Source organism: Solea solea, chromosome 8, assembly GCF_958295425.1.
Source record: "Solea solea chromosome 8, fSolSol10.1, whole genome shotgun sequence".
Taxonomy (NCBI): domain Eukaryota; kingdom Metazoa; phylum Chordata; class Actinopteri; order Pleuronectiformes; family Soleidae; genus Solea; species Solea solea.
Genome location: NC_081141.1, coordinates 6,464,194 through 6,484,421, shown reverse-complemented (window position 1 = coordinate 6,484,421; position 20,228 = coordinate 6,464,194). Strand labels below are relative to the sequence as shown.

Sequence of the window (20,228 nt, the reverse complement as noted above, 5' to 3'; positions counted from 1 at the left end):
ATTATTCTGTTTATCTGTCATGTTTGTTCTTACATGTGGATAAACATGTCAGTGGTGACGCAGCATGGAGGCAGGGGGTGGTGTTTTCTGTCAGTATGCAAATGTAATGCTTATTGTATAAAAGGAGGGACTGAAAGAGGAGGAGTAGGAGCAGTAAAGGGCCCAAGCCTTTATAAGCAGAATTCTAAATTGGAAGACGTGAGGTGGAGAGGTGTCAGGTCTCTGCTGATACTGAGAGTTGAGCTTGGGGAGGACTGCGTAGTTGAGTTATCGGCCCTTGCCCCAGTTATGCCTTGGTTCTTACCTTGTGACCGAGGGGATATTTTTGCTTCAAAATCATTTAGTTTCAGTGGGGGTGGACACACTTTCACAGTTTCATCAATACAGTAATAGTAACGAAAGAAAGTGGGTTTTTTTTTCCGAAGTTCAACACAAATTACAAGGCAAAATGTTAAACTAAGGAAAATGCTGCATTAAAAGTTCATAAAAATGAATTACAGTGACTCAAACATCTAGAACTAAGGAGTTATTCATTACTGAACACATCTATCCATCCTTTCTGAGCTCAGGACATCTTTCTGTTTGCTGTCAAACACGTCTGTTTTTTTGTTTATTGTTGTATTGTTATGTTTGTTGTTGTATTATTTATGTGCAATTTTGCTCCCTTTACAGTGACGGCGTGTGCTGGAAAGTGATCAGGCCATTTGCGCATATTTTGCGCAACGAAACACCCGTGAACGCATTTCCTGAAACACTTCCTGTAGTAACCAATCAGCGACGACCTCGGGGTTTCCATGGGGCTGTCGACAACAAACTCTGTGGGCAACTTAAAGATTCATGTGACGACGGAGCAAATGTTTTTATTTGTATCGTACACATTTGAAAATTATTGTTTCCACGAACAGAAGTAAGCTGGTAAACTGAGGGCGTTTTCTGTAGGGACTGGCAAAGTAGGTTAGCCGTCGACAGGAAGCTAACTCTGCGTTAGCTCGGTAATCTAGTGAAGGACAGGGGGAGGATTTTGCAACATGAGTGAGCAGCTGAAATTCATCGTCGAGCAACTCAACAAAGACCCGTTCAAGAAAAACTTCAACCTCATCACGTTCGACTGTCTGGAGCCGATGCAGCTGCTGCAGATTTTAAACGATGTTCTGGCTGAAATAGATCCAAAGGTAAACGAGCTGCTCACGTTAGCTTCAGCCACTGCAATGATGTCAATGTTCTATCGAGCACGTCTAATATAACTGCAATAACACAACACTTTATTAGTTACACCTTTGCTTGTACTGGGATGAACAGCTGGTGTACCTAATAAAGTGACACGTGAGTTTCTATGGAACAAGATATGTGAATATCTTTAAAAGTTTTAATTATTATTCATTAAAAAAAGCAAATGAGCAAATTAACAATGTAAAAAATAGACATACAGGGTATTGTAGATGTGCACATGTATAATACATTCGTTATCTAGTAGGTTTAATTATGTATTAATATAATTTATTAATGGCAATACAATTCATAGAAGAAACTAGATTTATAAACTATAAATAAAAAGTTTGCTGGGAATTAGAGATTTTTTGCTTGTGAATTGGGCTGCAACTAACCATTATTTTCATAATCAATTAATCAATGAGTTGTTTAGTCCATAAAGTGATGATGTTCTCAAACTTGTTCAGTTTTAATTATTTCTTGGTTATACAGAGCAAAGAAACTACAGAAAATAGTCACATTTAAAAAAACAAAAAAAACCAAGAACAATCAGAGAACTGGGTTTTAATTATTAAAAGAAAAACACTCAATCAAAATACTTGGCAATTCAATTAGTAATCAGTTCATTATTGCAGCCTTACTTGAGAATACAAAACACTTTGCATATAGGATAGTTAAGGTCACTGTCTTTTGGTTTATCATAGACATGAACAGCATTTTAAGAATGCTGAGATTATGAACAAAGGAGTGGGTTTATAAATCAGTTCAGAATGTTTGAAATATAATAGATTATTTTATTTTTGTGTTTGAAACATCAATGTCAATAAACGTAGCAGTAAGAAAGAAAGTTAGTTAACGTATGACGTGAGTTGCTCATGAACAAACGTGTGAAATATGGTGTCATTTACTGCTGTCCTTGTTGTTTAGCAATCCCTCGATATAAGAGAAGAAATGCCTGAACAGACAGTGAAGAGAATATGTGCTCTGCTGGGGATGCTGAAGTACTTACCTCCTGGCAATCTTTCTGACGTGTAAGTAACTGCAGCTGATGCTGGAAAGTTTGTGAATTAGTTTTTGAAAATCTCCCTAAATAGACATGGGTCATGGAAAGTGCTTGAGTTTCGTGCAAGAAAGACAGTTGTAGCCATTTGATGTACAAAAAGGAATATTGACCATTCAAAATAATGCATTTGATTGAGATAAAAGAGTAAGCACTAGCAGAAATAGGTCAGAAGCCACTGGACCTTTGACCTTTGACCTACACTGTATTCAATTAGCTTTTTATAGAAAGGTCAAGACTTTCCATAGTTTCATACTTTAGCATTATTTTTATTTCACAATTCAAAATACAAGGAAGAATTTTGGATTCTGACGTTTGTGTGTTGAGTGAATCAGCTGAGCTGCACCCACAAAGAAGTGAAGTTGATATTTAGGTAAATGTCTCCCTTGTTTGTTACGACACAACCTACTGTTTCATGTATGTAGACTAGGCCTACGCAGGAAAAACGACGAGTCATAATTACTCACGGTGTTGTGGACACTGTTCCATGCAGAACAATGAGCGAGTAAAGTTAAGCAAAGAGAGAGCAAATCATGACGTGATGTCTGGGAAATGGAAATTCCAAGATTCACTTGTGTGCTGCAAATAAATAAAAGTGGATGCCGTGGGTGAGGTGGCTCTTACAAGTTGCCCTCCCATCTTAAGGGAGTTGGCCCTGGAAAGTCCTTGAAAATTCCTTGAATTTCATGTCAACCAAGGTGTGGGACCCGATCATCTTATTTCGGCCATCCATCCATTTTCTACCACTTAATCCTCCTCATGAGGGTCATGGGGGTTGCTGTGCCAATCTCAGCTGACACAGGGCGAAAGGCGGGCTCACACCCTGATAGGCGGGCTCACACCCTGATAGGCGGGCTCACACCCTGATAGGCGGGGTCACACCCTGGACAGATCGCCAGTTCATCACAGGGACACAGATAGAGACAAACAATCATTCACTCTCACACTCACGCTCAATTTAGACTGTCCAATTTACCTAATCCCCATATTGCATGTTTTTGGACTGTGGGAGGAAACCAGAGAACCTGGAGAGAACCCACACAAGAGTAAATTAGTGAAGTAGAATATTTTCATCACACACTGTGTCTCTTGTGGTGTCTTACAGAAGCGCCTTCAGACAGGGTCTGGTGACTGGCAGCAAACCTGTGGTCCACCCGATCCTGCACTGGCTGCTGCAGAGGGTTCCCGAACTGAAGAAGAGGGCTTACCTGGCCCGCTTTCTCGTCAGACTGGAGGTGCCGGCAGAGTTTCTGCAGGACGATGTCATCAATGACACCTGTCATCAGGTGAGTCAATATCTGCTGTGTTGTATGTGGATGGAACTGCTAATTACCTCCAAGTCAGAAGAGACTTAATGTTAATGTGATTACAGTATGAAGAGCTGGTGGAAGCATTTAAGACATATCACAAGGAGTGTGAACAGCTGAGGACTTCAGGGTTCTCCGCAGCAGAAATCCGAAGGGTAATGAAAACCAGTCCATAATGTTTTTAATTTCATGACACTGATTTTTCTTTGCATAAAATGGGCAAACTTTCACATCACAAAATGAAATGCAACTACCTGAATATGTCTTTAAACATTGAACTTTTTGCTTTGTCTTTAAGGATGTTATACTATACATCTGGGTTTTACACTACTGTCAAACAAACTAATAATCTTCATATGTCAACTTGGATGTTGGGAAACTGTGACGGTCTTTTCTTCTGACACTTGTTCTTGGTATTTTATGGGAGTTGGAGTCAGTGATGTTGCATTACTGCATTCTTCTCTTTTTCAAATCAATATGCTCTTTTTCCTCTTCTCCGGTTACACCACCACCTTCCTCTTACACTTATTTTTCTTTCTTGTTATTCTTCATTCTTTTCATCTTCTTCTTCTTCTTCTTCTTCTATGGGGTTGAGCTGCAGCTTGCATCCATGGAATCAGAATCAGCTTCTACACCGCACAGGCCGTCATATTGTTCATCATATTTTCATTGTAATCCTCTCCTCTCCTTCTGTGAAACACCAACCTTTTCTTGACGTTTATGGTTATATGATTATTTTTGATTATAAGGACTATAATCAAAAGATAACTTGATAATGAAAAATAATAATTGGTTTGTTTTGTTTTTAACAGAAACAATAGAGAAAGCAATCATAAGTGAAACAGCAGTTGATACAGTGACTTTACAAGAGAGTGCTTTATTTAGCAGCATGTATTCTAACCACTGAAAGCTCCAACTATATCAAAATATATATATTAAGCCACTGAATGTGGAGGTGTCCACTGGAATGTCAACATTTCTTTGTCGCTGTGTAAAAATAAACACTTTTGATACGATGAAAAATCCTTCAGGAGCACAACAGTGGGGGAGCATGGTGCTTCACAATCCAATGTTTTTTACAGAGCAAACCAGTTTCTAACGGCGATGATGATGTAATGTTTCTATAGTATTTCAACCATGATGAATTGCTAAAATTGTCTCTTTTTTTTAAAAAAAAACAACCCCCAGGACATTAGTGCGATGGAGGAGGAGAAAGATCAACTCATCAAACGAGTGGAGAGGCTGAAGAAGAGGGTAAGCGTGATTGTTCTTGGAGGTCCTTTCACTCTTGCCATGCTTGGAAGTCTTTAGGATTCACAGAGGAATGAAAACATGACCTCAGACATACATTACAAGCTCTTCTAATAGACCTGACAGGTTGAAAGTCATTCTTAACAAGACTGTGTCATGTCGTAATGAGGTGTTAATTTATAGGTTCCTGTTTACTGGCAATGCCAAGAAGGTGAAACCTGACTCTGTTCGAGGTGCTTTGGTATTTCTGCTGACTGTGTTCATATGCACGACACTGGACACCATCTTATTACCGTGTCTCTCCTCCAGGTGGAGTCAGTGTCCAACCATCAGCGGATGCTGGACCAGGCCAGACAGCTGCGAGTGGAAAGCGAGAGAGAGGAGGCACTGACTCACCAGAAGCAAGAGCAGAAGAACCAAGTAAATGCTTGTGATAAATTGTGGTTCACAAAACACATTTGTTCTCCTCTTGGGTTTGTTTTACAAAGTTATCACTTAGCAGGATTGAAAAGAAAGCGTTTTTTCTCACTTTTTTTTAAGAGGTGGCATTTCACAACATACGTTATCTCAGGTCTGTGTACATAGACAACAGTACAGAGAGCAGAGAATCCCCACAATTCACACAATGAGCAAACACTAGGCATCAGTGGAGAGAAAAAACTCTAAAAGAACCAGACTCAAAGATGTGCAGCATCTGCCTCGACCGGTTGGGGTGAATGGAAAAAATGGGGGACAGAGGAGAGTTGGGGGACAGAAAGGGGGGAGAGAGAGGACAAGAGGGAGATGAGGTAGAGACAGAAGAAAGAGACCAGGAGCAGATACACAACAACTTGGGTGGGAAAATCTAAAAGACGATACATTGTAACAATACAGTTAACTATTGTATCTCTGTTAGAAGGATCACACAGGGGCTTAGTGGTTAGTACTGTTGCCTTTGCAGCAAAAAAGACCTGGGTTTGTGACCCGGTCAGAACAAGTTTGCATGTTCTCCTCATGTGTGCGTTGGTTCTCCAGTTTTTCTCCTACCGTCCAAGGTAGGAGGTTAATTGGACACTATGTTTCCCGACGGACTGGTGACCCGTCAGCTGGGATTGGCACCAGCAGCCCCGTGACCCTCATGTGGTAGATAAAGTGGTATAGAATGGATCATATTTGATATAAAGGCAGTAAACCATTTGCCAACAAATCCTTTAGATCAGTGTTTCCCAAGCGTTTTACACAGGAACCTACTTTTTTAAAGATTATTGTGACACAAACCATGAAATATATCTGTGCATAATGTAGTGAATCATTTTCCAAGAGATGTTTGGTAAATTAATTAAAACTTGATGACCTTGACTACCTGCTGAACATTCTGCTAATCTATTTGGGGGACCCAAAGAGTGTTTTTTAGACTGTTGGTCACACAGGTGTCCGGTTGTTTAATCAATTGAATAACGTGCACATGAATGTAATATAATTTATAATGAACCCTACTCATAAATATTTGAATGGATTGAGAGAATTGATTTGTGGCTTCTTAGAAAGTTATTGGTGATTATAACTTTAAAAAAAGAGAGAACAGTAAATTATAACTGAGCACTCATGAAAGTCGTCCTTAGCTGCATCCTTTATGTTTAATGTAGTTTTACAACATTACCTGTGTTAGTAATCTTGTTTTGTGTGTGTGCAGCTGTTCCAGGCCGAGCAGAGGCTGCAAAGATCACAGCAGCAGTTGAAGGATTTGCAGCAGGCGGCAGCAGATGCCAATCCAGAGAGTGAGTAGTACCCACGTGCTGCTGCTGCCTCTGCACAACGCAGCTGGATGGGATGTTCAAGGACACAGCGGAGATTTGGGAGCTCTCTCGGCTAATAGGCTTTCCTGTGTTGAGACCCTCTAATTATTTTGATCTTTGAAGTGCTATAATATAGCTTAGAATGTTGAAGTTGTCTGCTCTCCTCTGGTATCAGGCTCTTTAGCCGCAGGAGAGATTTGCACATTTACAGCTTCTAAAATGACCTGTACAATGCAGACGGAAGTGCAGCCGCATTATTAGTCACTTATCACCATTACTCCCCTTGAGGGCCCAAATAAGTGCTCTGCATGCAGCTGCCCTTCATCACTACTTTCTGTTTAACAATGAAATCAATCAAAGACGTTTTCAAAGCCGCAACTCTAACTTTAAACCATTATGAAGTGAGTTCACACTACACTGACTAAGCCTATCAGCTCCACGTCACTCTCTTTGTGTTTCTCAGCAAAGCAGTATTTAGATCTCGTGTCATCCGGTGACATTCCAGCACTGCACACAGGAAGTGATTTGTTTTATGTCAACACAGGACTACAAACACAAAACACAAAAAAAGTTCCCACCAAAGGTCTTTTGAAGCAAATTCTACCAAAAAACCCAGTAGTTCCACAGTTTGACGGGATACATATTTAATGTCCCACTGCTGCTGTATACACACAAACACTCCCTCAGTCTGGTCTGATAGTATTGTATGTTTTCAGATGAAGGAAGCAGCATTCAAATAATGTTACACAACCAGAGGCAGAATAATAAAAACGCTGCTGCTTTAATATCACTACATGTATATTATCACTGATTAACATTCTCCATGAAATGCTGTGTCTCGTTCAGGTTTAATGAAGAGGCTTGAAATGGAGATCAAGATCAACTCGTATATGGTCTCTGAGAAACTGCCCAAAGAGCTGGAGAGTATGAGGCGCACGGTGCAGTATCTTCAGAAGGTGGTGTCAGAGCCAGCCATGGGTCAGGCCGACCTGCACGAGATGGAGAACAAGGTCAGAAAAAACAATGTGGTGTTTTAATCCATGTTGGCAAAAGTTTGATGCGTTGGTCTCTGAGTCTCGTGCTGTCCTCTGGAACAGATTAAACAAGTGGATTCTCAGATAAACCATCTGATTGAGAAGAGGATGATGAGAAATGACCCCATGGACGACAAGCTGACCCTTTACAGGCAACAGGTATTGACTTAACACAGTTTCTGTTCAGTCACTCACCAGCGGCTTTGTTTATGTTACAGAAAACGCTGCATGGGATGTGATGTGATGTGATGTAGCAGATTATTTATTTGTTCGTTAACAAGGCAGGGATGATAGAGCATAGGTCACTTTTCTTCCCCATCTTCTCATGAAGGAGGGCTTTTTATAGGCTGGAAAAGTTCCTCCTGTTACTGTCATCTGTGCAGTGTTTAGTTCCAAGGAAAACCTCCAAATAAAAGCAGTTATACACAAGGTCATTCTCTGTATTTATTCCAGTGCATTTCAATCTTGGAATTTCACCTACACATCATTGAACCCTCCTAAAAGTTACACACTGGACCTTAGATGTGAGAAAGAACAACTTTTCCTGTTCCTCTTCATTCAGATGTAAACAGATGTCAAACTGCTAAAAGTGCCATGGTGTGAGTCCTTGTGTCATGGAGACAGTCAGAGAACCTGACTGTGAAAAAAAAAAAGGTCACATTTGTGTTTCTAATGCAACCTGACTCTTGCAGGCTTCCATCATCATTCGCAGGAAGGAGTCAAAGGCAGAGGAGCTTCAGCAAGCGAGGGAGGAACTGGCCGCAGCAGAGAGGGAGCTGAGGCAGAGGAGCAGCCATGCACAAACCTCAGATGGGGAAGAGGTGATCCGGGGCGATGAGGTACACAGTCAGTGAATAGCAACTAACTTAGGGGTTCCTCACAGCTGTGGTGTTATTGTATTTTCTTGACATAAACAGTAGATGTTGTTGCTCGGTAACCACTAACATCACCTGCATTATCTTAGTGCACACGAGCAGATCTGCAAACCTCACAAAACACAAGAGGCTATTTCTGTTCTTATCCAAACACAGGCTCACTGTCTAATGTTACTTATCCCTTTTCCCTGCTCTCCCTCACATTCCTGTGCAGAGCCATAAATAGAACACAACAGAGAGAATATCCAGAACCAGGAAGTGGACTGGACAAAGTGCCCCAAAGTTAGCCTTTTCCCCAATCTTTCGTGTAATCTGTCTCTTCATTCGAGTCAGCTGCACACATTAAACAGACATGGGGCCTAAAAACCTTTGTCTTTATTTATATCCCATGATGAGGATGTACTCGCGCTTTCAGACACGTGGCACGGTCCAATGTGAGCTGTCACGTTGATGAACCTGACTGAACCTGAGTGACAATATTATTACATATAAGATGTAACCCATTGGGCAATCACTTCTTTTTTCTATGCAAACATGAAGCTTACAGCGACTGCTGAGAGTCTTTATTGCCTGCTGTTTGACACACAGTGAAATTATGAGCACTTTCTCGCCTCTGCTCCTCCGCCCTTTGTTCTGTGAGTCTGCTGTCAACCTCTGTGGACGGTGAGTGTTGACCCTGTGCAGATCTCTGACCTCTAACCTCTGAGCTGCACATGTAAATGTAAAATAGATTTATATAAAACAAGAATCTCTATTAGAAAGACAATAGTACAGTGACGTCAAAGGAGCAGAGTTAGAAAACACAGATCATTTAGAAAAACCCTCGTACCAACTCAGGTCTGAGAGCTCAGAGAGTCAAAGTTATGATGAGTAGTGATAATGGTGCAGAAGTCAGTATAATAAGAATTAGAAATATGATAAATAATAGAAAATATAATAAGAAAAAGAAAAACAGTATAAGAAAATAAGACTTTAAACATTTTTATTTTTGTTCATTAAAATGAGCCATGCAAACTGTGACTAAAACAAATTCACAAATTTGTTTTAGTTCAGGGGCCACATACAGCGCAATTTGATCTCAAAGTCAAATTTTCACAAATTCACCTTTCGGGCCGGATTGGACTCTCTGGTGGGCCGGTTCTGGTCTTCAGGCCGCATATTTAACACCCCTGGATAAAAAAGGATAACAACATTCTTTAATGCACATTCTTAAATTCTCTGTATGCAACACAACTCATTGTGCAGACGCACAAAAAAGTTCATAATAATATACAGTATACATATCTCACATATAGGATAGTAATATAGATATAGATGTCCTAGATTTGATTTCATTTGTTGCCCCTGTCTTCAGTTTGTGTTATATTTAGACTCTTACGTGGTGAACATGCTGGACGCAGGTCACCAGTCCATCACAGAGCAAACGTATGGAGACGAACAATTATTCACTGTTACACTCACACCTACGATGGAATGTTCAGTTCGCCTCTGCATGTTTTTGGACTGAGAGGGAGGATCATCTGACTCATGAACAACTGTATATCCCCCACACACTGCTGCTATTACTGCACTTTAAATGCTGCGTTTTATAAGTGATTTCTGGACAGTTTATAGTACAAAACTAAACAATGGTTTTCACTGACTCTGGCAAATGATGGATGGAGTGAACGATCCATGAGGAACTTGTTTCCAACTTGAGGAAAACAATCATCTGACTAAGTCGGAAGAAGCAGCAACATCTCCATTGTTACAGGATGGTGACAGCAGTACTGACACTGAAGTGTATTTCTACCACTGACTACTGTATATTCTACATTAATGACACTTTATCACAGTTTATTGTGGATGACTGATTGGAGGAGAGGAACTCGTTTTTTATTGACAAAGAGGGCCCTTGAGACGAACCCTGAAGGAGTGAGAGTTTTGTCAGCCTCCGTCGTTAGTTTTGGGCCATCGGGCACAGAGGAGATGATCCACTTTATCAGAGGTATTTTCCATTCTGCAGGTTATGTATCATCACATGCCGCCCACCAACTGCAGGGTCCCTGTGAGAGCGATGACTGCATCTGCTCGTCATTGGTTGGCCCGTAATATTAAACCACTTTGTCAGCCAGCATCGCCGCGCTGGATAAATTTACCCTTACATCAGACAAGACTGCATCATGAATCACAATCAGAGTAACATACTTCGGGGCGCTTATTTGCTTTATGTTTTTATCGTAACCGGATAAAGTGCGTTCCTTTTTTTGTCGCATGCCCTGCACATAGTCGTATCTGTGCTCCCACTGTATGCCTGTGTGTGTGTGTGGGTACTGTATGTCTGACACAGGTGTGTTATGGCTGAGCTGCTGTCCACTTTGGCCACATGCTTTGGGGACACAAAGCCGGGGACACTGTGTAGTATTATTCTGCTGCGCTAATTCCTCTCTCAGCCTTGTCTGCCCTTGATGTCCCAAAATACACAAAGAATAAATGTACACACACACACACACATATACGCACATCAAGCCTCCCGGATCCCCAAAGGATATGAAGCACATTCTATGATTTCTGGGGCTGTTCTCCTGTGTCCATGTTCATTTATAGCTGCTCTTCATTGTGGAGACGTTTCATTGTGTCCCAGCAGACAGTCAGGGCAGGGAGTGACCCAACATCCACTTAAAGTACTTATTCTGCCAGATGAAGCTGCTTGCTCTACATTGCTGGCCATGAACCTGAAAGGATCGGGTGACAATGTCAGCTCATAGCGTGGCCCTCAGGCCCCTCTGCTGGAGTCACTGTTGCATTCTAATCCTTCCTCTCCCCTGGCTCAACCCTTTGTCTTCTCTCGTGGCCTTTCATAAGTATCTCAGCTGTGCCGGACACCACGTCAACGAGTATAAACTGCGTTTATGCTTCTCTTTCATTCACTTTCCAAGAAAGACGGCGACATTGTAGAAGCCACAAGAACATTGGGTTCCCTTGATGGAAAAAGATTTGCTTATATTGGCCTCTGTGATTGATTTTATATTATATTACTTATTTTAATATAATTCATTTTTGTTACTTTCAGTTTTCCTGGACACCGTCGGGGTCAAGAAACATTTGAATTTGACAGGGAAATATTTCTTTACACCCTTCCTGAATCAATCCACACCTCATGTGGTGTCTAATTCAATGAACCCAATAAGTGGGGAGCGATGGGGATTGGGTTCCTTACTCAGGGGTACAACAGCCCTTGGCCTGTCGGAATTCAAACTGGCAACCCTCCAGTTGCAAGCGAAGTTCCCTTTCCACTCGGCCATGGGCTGCGTGCACTTGCAGAATGCAGTGCTGTATTAACACTAAATAAGTTATTAGTATATATATATATATATATGTATATGTTGTATGAATAGATGGAGTTCTCTCTTGTCTTTGTATTTGTTTCGTCTACTGAAAATGAAGCAAATTAAACAAATATCGTCACCATATTTTCATATCTATACGTTAATTAACCCAGGTGTATATACTGTACATGGTTAAAAAGGAAAGTGATGAGAAAAGCATGAAAAAGACATGTATGAAATACATTATTACTTTCATACATTATTTCCTCTCAACTGTTTGAATCCTTAGCATCCTTAGCGTTGTTTTGGTTTGAAAGCCTTGAGCTTGTTATGGTTGAGTCTCTGTCTTTTGCCCTTTTCAGTTTCCAGGCACTGGAGCCGCTTGTCCTGATTTCAGATGGATTTTCAGTATTTAGCACTTAAAGAGCCAGATGTTTCAGCCAGATGAGCACGTACAGACTAAACTAATATTGGACTTACATTCGTCAGCTGGCCAAAAACAAAAGTCCAAACAAATGCTAATGTTTGCTTCATAACTCCTCGATGTCTAAATAAGCATCTGTTTGTTAAGCAGCCACATGACCTCACTGTTGTATGTGAGTGTTGAGCTCACATCTGCCCTCAACATCAGGTTTAAATGCTTTCTAAGTGTTGGTTTGCTGATATAAAGAAAGCCCATTTTTCACCCCTACTCTAAATCAAGTCATTTTTAGGTTGTTTTCTTTGTTTTCTCCCAAGCTGAAACGTCTGGTGGTGAAACTCCGGAGCAAAGGAACCGTGTACAAGAAGAAACGGCAGGAAATTGCTGAGATGAAAGCGGAGTATGGAGTCCTGCAGCGAACAGAGGAGATTCTCAAGCAGAGGCATGAGGCTGTTCAACAGAAACTGGTAACTCGTGGGATGTTGTCTGTAACTGAATGTAAGACAAGGCAAACACATTTAAAAAAGAACTCACAGAAGTCCTTTAGTATTCTTTAGTACAGTTCATAAGCAATTTACATACAGTACACGAAGATTATGGAACATTTGAGCTTCCTCATTAACATAAACTTTCTATCTGAAGCACAGAAATGTGTGCTTTTTAATGTCCTCTCTGCCTTGTAGCCTTCATTCTATCTCTCCTACACCAGCACCAGCAGCCCTCCCTCCCTCCCTGCACTTGGACTGCCATTTCAAAAGTGCTTTTTTTCCCCACTTGATCTCCCCATTCACGCAGTTTGTGTTAACAATGAAGTGGTAGAAGCTTCCTGGAAATAGCTTGACACCTCTGTGCGGTCCCAGCACCTGACGCGTTGATAGGCAGTCTGACGCAGGCAGAGCTGCTATTTCGGAGGGCTGCATCTGCCTCTCCTCTTCTGTCTGCATCCCACATGACGATTTGCTAGAGCAGGGAAGGTTTTTCTGCTGCTCACGTGTCCAGATGGCGATGTGGCTTCCCATTACAGTTGCACTGCTTTTATTCTTACACATGAACAGCTTTTGAGCCACTGAAGGCTCACCGAATCAACAATATCTAAAGAATAGGTTTTTTCCAACGTAAAACAGCTTCTTTTTTTTTACATATGGAAACTAAAGTTTTTATTTATTAGGATGTACCTATGTAACACCGATTTACAAAATGTGTCCTGTAGGCTAAAAATGACTTTATAGACTTTGGTGCAGGAAGAGTGAACAGTATAGAAATTTCATTTTCCAGCAAGAAAAGGGGGTTTGTGGTGAGCTATAGTAGCAAACATATTATTTAGATGTTGTAGACTATTTTTTAATTATATATGATTTGATTTTGTTACCCAATGTAATAATTCCCAGATACTGTGTGTGTTTTGTTTTGTTCAGCAAAAGGTGGAAGCTGAGAAAGGAATCTCTGGCTACAGTAACACTCAGGAGGAACTGGAGAGAGTGTCTGCCATCAAGAGCGAGCTGGACGAAAAGAAGGGCCGCACTCTGGACGACATGTCTGAAATGGTGACTAAAGAGTGGTCTGACAAAACAAACCGAGTTGTAAATGAAAAAAATAAATCACGTCTCTGTTAAGTGCCCCAGTGTTTGCTGGGGAATTTTGACAGGCCACAGTAGGAAAATCACAGGTGGAAATAATTAGAGTTCCATTTAGCTTCCTCAGTTGCGGGATGCATGCTGGCTCACTGTCACACTTACACAGCCATTGTCAGTGTTATCAGTCACCGTTGTGCTTTTCTCAATGAAACATGTCAGATTGTCTGCTGTGAAAATTGCCTGTGGGGACTTTGTGCAAAACATAGCTTTACATAAGCATGGGCTGGTATGAGATTGTGACCGTAAGATAACCTTAAAGGCAAAAAGATCCCACTTTCATGGTATTGCAGTATTGGAATGTGTCATGTGTCACTACTGCTGCTACTACTACAAAGAAGATGTCAAATAATGTAACAGGGATGCAGGTATTTCAGGTATTTCAACATGGATACACACATACATAAAGAAAGAGGGTGTCTTTACATGCATGGGTGCACACACACTCACTCTGACTCACTTGTGCTCTCTCTCAGTAGAACACACAGAAAGCCAGCAGGTCATTAAAAGAAATAGGATTTTGAACAGATATACTCCATCTTTAGTTTTACTGTAGCTCTAATTTACCACTGCTACCTTTATCCTGTCAAAGTAAACATGCAACATAATCCCAGCATTTCTCATCCCTTCACATTTGTTCAGCACCCTGTCATTTTAATGCAGGTGTGTGAGTCTACTGATCGCTTTTGTAGCAGGTGCACTGGTATTGATGTGGTGAATCTGAAAGTACAACTTTACACTGAAGCTTGGATTGGCACCAGGATTACATAGGGATTAAATAAGTAAACTAACTAAAACTAGTAGCTAAAGTACCAAATGACACGTTTCCCTCTAGATATATGTAGATCACTATATTTCATCACTTTAAATATATACAAACTTAAGTTAACTCTGTAGTTATTTATGCATTATTACAAAAAGACTACTTAGTATCATTGTTACATCATTACATAAATGTCATTTCTATTATCTCCACACACTTAACCAATCTTAACCATAACCAGTTAATGCTGAACCTAATTCAAATATTAGCCCTAAACTTAACCACTCACTCATTCGGACCAGGTTTTGGTCTCTGTGAGGACTACTGGTCTTGACAAGGTCAGTGTTTGTTAGGTCCTAAAAAGGAAACCATTGTGTGAGCCTCTGTGTCATGGTCGTGTTCCTTTGAATTTACTTTGTCATTATTGTGACATTTTTTGTATGTTGTTGTTTTTTTTTGAACAGGTGAAGAAGTTGAACTCGATGATAGTGGACAAGAAGTCGGCTCTAGCTCCGATTATAAAAGAACTGAGGGCAATGAGACAACAGTGTCAGGTGAGCAACACCATATGACCCAATCTCAAAGAATCCTCACACCGTAACAATAGTGTTTCCTATTTAAATGACTGGACACCCACTCAAATGACAATCCTATTTAAATGACCATATTTGACTGAGGACATTCAAATGACATGAAAAAGAGCATTGTCTCCCTTCTCGCTCTCAATCCAGCGACGAAAAGAGAATTCCCTTTCGAGTCTTTCATATGACGGTGACGCAGTTTGCAAATCACTGCTCATATCTGATTTGGAATCATACATAAAAGATTCATTTTATTAAGTACACAGGAAGAAACTGGCAAAAATAACCATGCTAGTTTAAAAATCCCTGAAGTAACATTTTCTCCTTATTTTGATGCTTGGTTGGAGCTTCATCATTTCGACCATGTTTAGATGCCAAAATGTATTGAGTTGTTGAGAGGGAACTTGCACGGAGTCCATTAAGAGTAATTTACATAGTCCATAAATAAAATGCACGATGGGAAAGCCCCCCCACATTGCTGAGCTAAAGCAGAGGATTACATTTTCCTACACGTGTTCCCAGAACGACTCTTACTGGGTAATGTCTGCTAATGAAGAGCTGCAACAGGAAGACATAAATAGACTTCGTAAGAGCCTGTTGTGAGTTAAACTGCTCAAATTCCAGCTGTATCTATGTGTGTACAGCTTCCACTGACGTGAAACAGTGCTGTAAATATGCGGAAGATGTGTATTCTTCATATTCATCTCAGTTCTCAGTCCCTGGAATCATTTGTCTGTCAGTTCCTGTGTATGACAGTGTTGATTCTGATTCTAACAGGAGCTAAACCAGGAATATGAGGACAAGAAGGCGCAGTATGAAAGTTGCGCTGCTGGTCTGGAGAGCAACAGATCTAAATTGGAGCAGGTATTGTTTTTGTCCTGCATTAGTTTGAACAAAGTCAAAAATCTAATATGATTATCCTGTGTTTTATGACAGCAGCGTAATTTTATGTCTACATTCTTGTTTTGTGCAGGAGGTGAAGGCAATGAGAGAGGAGACGTCGCAAGAGGAAAACAAATACCATCATCTTAACGCCATGTCAGAGGCATGTATTTTAAAGCAGAAAAACAAGAGGTCTGCGCTTGTGTCATTACATCACAGCTTTTTGGGTTTATTTTTAAATCTAGCAGCATGGGAGTCAGTCTCCACCACCCGAGATGCAGTACGTGTTAAACAGACACAAAATAACCACACATTAGTCTGTGAACATAGGCCACCTCCTCAGCTGACATCAACTTAACCGCTGCAGTTTTACACTAATCAATTTGTATTAATTACATCATTATTTTATCTTTCAGAGAGGAAAGGCTACAGAGAAAAGTTTATCTTTTCCTCACACAGACACACACATTGATAACAGACACATCTGTACACATCAGACGTGACATGATATAGAAATGCAATTAGTCTTCTGGTTGCAACCAAGTTCATAGACCTGCAACCAGGCACCTACTGCCAGTCACACTGGTGTTGTGCCATGATGTGCCATCATTTATCATCTATTTCTTTCTAAATTGGAACATCATTTACAAAATTCTAATCTTCTATTGAAGAAGACCTGAAACTAGAAATTTAGACCATTAACTCCCGAGGACAGTGTTTACTAATGTTGCGAATCAAGTGAGAAGAAGAGAAGTAGAAACCATTCAAACATTCAAACCACCACTGCGTCATCATTCCTGGGCTTCACTTTTTAAACTATAAATAGACTACGTCCATTTTTTGTTCACCTATTTACTTGTGAGGCCAGATGTGATCACACGTGGTCATAGGAGACTCATCCTTTGATACAGTCGTATTTAATGCTGTCCACTGAAGATCAGATCGCTCTCAATCTGATTCCTCGTTGTCTGTCCTCCACAGATCATTGAGATGCAAATACAGCGGGCGGCTGAAGAGATGAAGGCCTATGTATCCTCTGACCCACAGGAGAGGAAGAAGACCATCAGGTGAGCACACATCAACATGATTCTTCACGTTATGACCTAATCTTGTGTCTTTATTTAAACACAGCAGGTGAGATCAGCATGTCAGACTGCAGTCATGCCTTGTGTTTGATTTATAATCTTCTGCTTCATTCACAGGGAGGTGTACATGAAGAACATTTCAGAGCAGGAGTTACTTGGCAAGGTGAATACAATGTGTCCATGAGGTGACCTAGCAGATGCCATGGAAATGGTCCAAGGGTTACAGAATTATATTCATATAATGAGTGTGCCTTTTTGTTTCACATATTTCTGAATTGGTTTTGAATTTGGTACGTAACCTTTTCAAAATGAGATGGGTTCTTTTTTTCCTGTAAGCCAACATAACAGAAACACTAATGATTCATTTCAATATGATGATTTTATGTGACATGGACATAACAAAACAACACAGAGTGTTGTACCAGTGGCTTTGTTTTCAGTGTGACAGCTGTATTTATGTCCAGGAGGATTTTTTTATTTAAAGGTGCCGTGTGTAATATTTGGGCAGTTTATTTGAAGAAATAAAAACCATGTAGTTTTCATGGCCTTAGAATAATGCTGCTTTTCCACTACATTGTCCGGCTATGCCTCGCCTCGCCATCGTTTGTGTGAACGATGCTGTAAAGGGTCTTGCTTTCATAGATGCTGTCATGTTTCTACAGTAGCTTGAACAAATCTACCAGAGCATGTGTTTGACATTTTAAGGGGAAGCTTGTTGGTCACCATAGTACTCTAGCATGCTTGGGAAGGAAAGAAGTGAGCAAAAATAGTTCCTGTTTGTTGCAATATGCAGTCTCACCATCAGGTGTCACCCATTATTTCACACTGGACTTTAAAAAAAAGAAAAAAAGGTTACAACAGGAAAAATAATTGGAAGTAGATAAGACCGTTTATTTATTAAGACAACTGGTATAGAAAAAGATAACAAACATTCTAAAACAAAGTATAGATAATAGCACAATAATATAAAATCTAAACAGAATCACAGTGATATTGTGTCTCCACAGGAGGAATGAAGCCTCCACAGGAGCATTGTCAATGAGCATCCAGTCCAGGCATTTCTTTGCTTTGTCTTCTTCTTCATTTTCTTTCGGCGTCTCCCTTTAGGGGTCACCACACCATCATCACCTGCGTCCATCTTGTCCTCTCCCTTGTGTCCTCTTCTGTTCCACCAACTGTCCTCCTTCACAACTTCCATGAACCTTCTCTCTGGTCTTCCTCTTCTCCTCCTGCCCGGGGAGCTCCATCTTTAACATCACTATCCCTCCTCTACATGTGATCAAACCTTGCCTCTCTTACTTTATTTCCACTGTTCAACCTGAGCTGTCCCTGTCCATCTGTCCATCCTGGTCCCTCCCAACGAACATCTCAGCATCTTCAGCTCGGATCCTTGTGTCACACATCAGCCCTAACACTCCAGCCCGTCTGTACTCTCTCCTTCACCTCTCTTGTTGCTTTGAAAGGTTGACCCCAGGTGTTTAAACTTAGTGGCCAGACTCATATTGTACTTGTGGTTGTTATTTGAGAAATCTTTCTCTTTCGACACACTGACCCGTCTTTTCCTCTGTGGACTTCAGAAGTTACGTGAGAAGCAGAAGATGGTGCGGGAGAGCCACAGCGACAACATGGAGCAGATGAAGATGTGGCGGGACCTGGAGCAGCTGATGGAGTGCAAGAGGCAGTGCTTTATACGAGCTCAGAGCCAGGCATCTGTTGGTCAAGTCATCCAGAAGGGAGGAGAGGATAGGCTGGTGTTGTAAGGATGCGTCACTGCACGGTCAACAATAGGTCACCTACAGTACATTCACTACAAAGAGTTCAGTGTAATGCTCTCTTGTTGCATGTAAACTGTTGGAGGACATTATAGAATATATACTGTAGACAGCAGGTTCACTGTATTGGTGGATTCCATTTTCCGCTATTGTGTTTTTATCTTGTGTTACCGTAACTTCTGCTGATAACAAGGTTGAATCTACAAACCGGTAACAAACCCCATGCACGAGGAGGTCTTTCCCTCTCCCTCTGGAGACTCCTATTGGACACATCTTTAAGAATACACTTCCAATCAAAGTGTCCAAAGATAACATACAAAGTGGAGCACTTACGATTTGACCTCAGTCAACTATTCTTATCAACCGCAACCACAACCTCGGACATAATGTCTTGCCAGTTTTGGAATGCAGTGGGACCAACGTTGCTTTGGACATTGTCGATAAAACGGTCATTTTATTTCACACGTATATTTTAAGTAAATCCATATAGCAACATAGGCTTTGACATTCAAGACGTTCATAGTTAGATGTTCTGCTTTTCTATGTATTATTTAATAAATGTATTTTCTATTCATTTTGACTCATGTCTATTAAATAGTCAAATACTCATCATTACGTTCATCTGTCCCACTCACTCACTCAAATATCTAGTAAGCCAATCCCATGGCAGCAACATGGTCATGTGGCCTGCTGGAGTTTAAATAGTGATTCAAAAAGGCAAAGAAATAACATTTGGATGGGATCGAAGATAAAATAATTGAACTATACTCTTTGTTGGTTTTGAAGTGTACAATCATCTCATTGTATGAAAGCGTCTCCGCTTATATCAGGAGCTGGGTCAGCTTTCATGACCATATTTTGAACGATGGACAAACATGATGGACATATTTTGAGTTTTCATGCTAACTGAAGGCTACGTAGGTTCTCCAACACACAGGGATATTCAACTGCAACGTGCAACTTCACCAATAAATGTTACATATTGTACCTTTAAGTGACATTGGACATCTAAACTTAAAAATTGTGCACAACCAAGGCTAGGGTTTGCAGACAATGTCAAACCTTGAAGCAGATGAGCTTCAGCAGCAGAATATCACTCCTGTCACTTTATTTGGTGTGAAGTGGTGAGTGAGCTTTCTTTGCAGTCTGTTCTATAAATGATTCAATGTGATAAAGATTTATCAACCCATTTTAATTAAACCTGAATAGGACATACAGTGAATACTACTAGGATAAAGAAAGCACAATTCATAGCAGTGAGTTTTATGTTCACT

The 20,228-nt window shown here is 40.6% G+C and overlaps 1 protein-coding gene across 1 annotated transcript; it reads left to right on the top strand.

Moving 5' to 3' along the window:
* The first annotated feature begins 776 nt into the window (after positions 1–776).
* Positions 777–19,528, top strand: ift81 (intraflagellar transport 81 homolog). Its single transcript, XM_058637263.1, has 18 exons — positions 777–1,172; positions 2,137–2,240; positions 3,375–3,555; positions 3,642–3,731; positions 4,765–4,830; positions 5,137–5,247; positions 6,500–6,584; positions 7,449–7,612; positions 7,700–7,795; positions 8,329–8,475; positions 12,558–12,707; positions 13,656–13,784; positions 15,099–15,188; positions 15,993–16,079; positions 16,189–16,260; positions 17,079–17,164; positions 17,300–17,345; positions 18,760–19,528. The coding sequence occupies exons 1-18, from the start codon at positions 1,029–1,031 to the stop codon at positions 18,940–18,942; spliced, it is 2,031 nt and encodes a 676-aa protein (XP_058493246.1). The 5' UTR covers positions 777–1,028; the 3' UTR covers positions 18,943–19,528.
* The last annotated feature ends 700 nt before the right edge of the window (positions 19,529–20,228 follow it).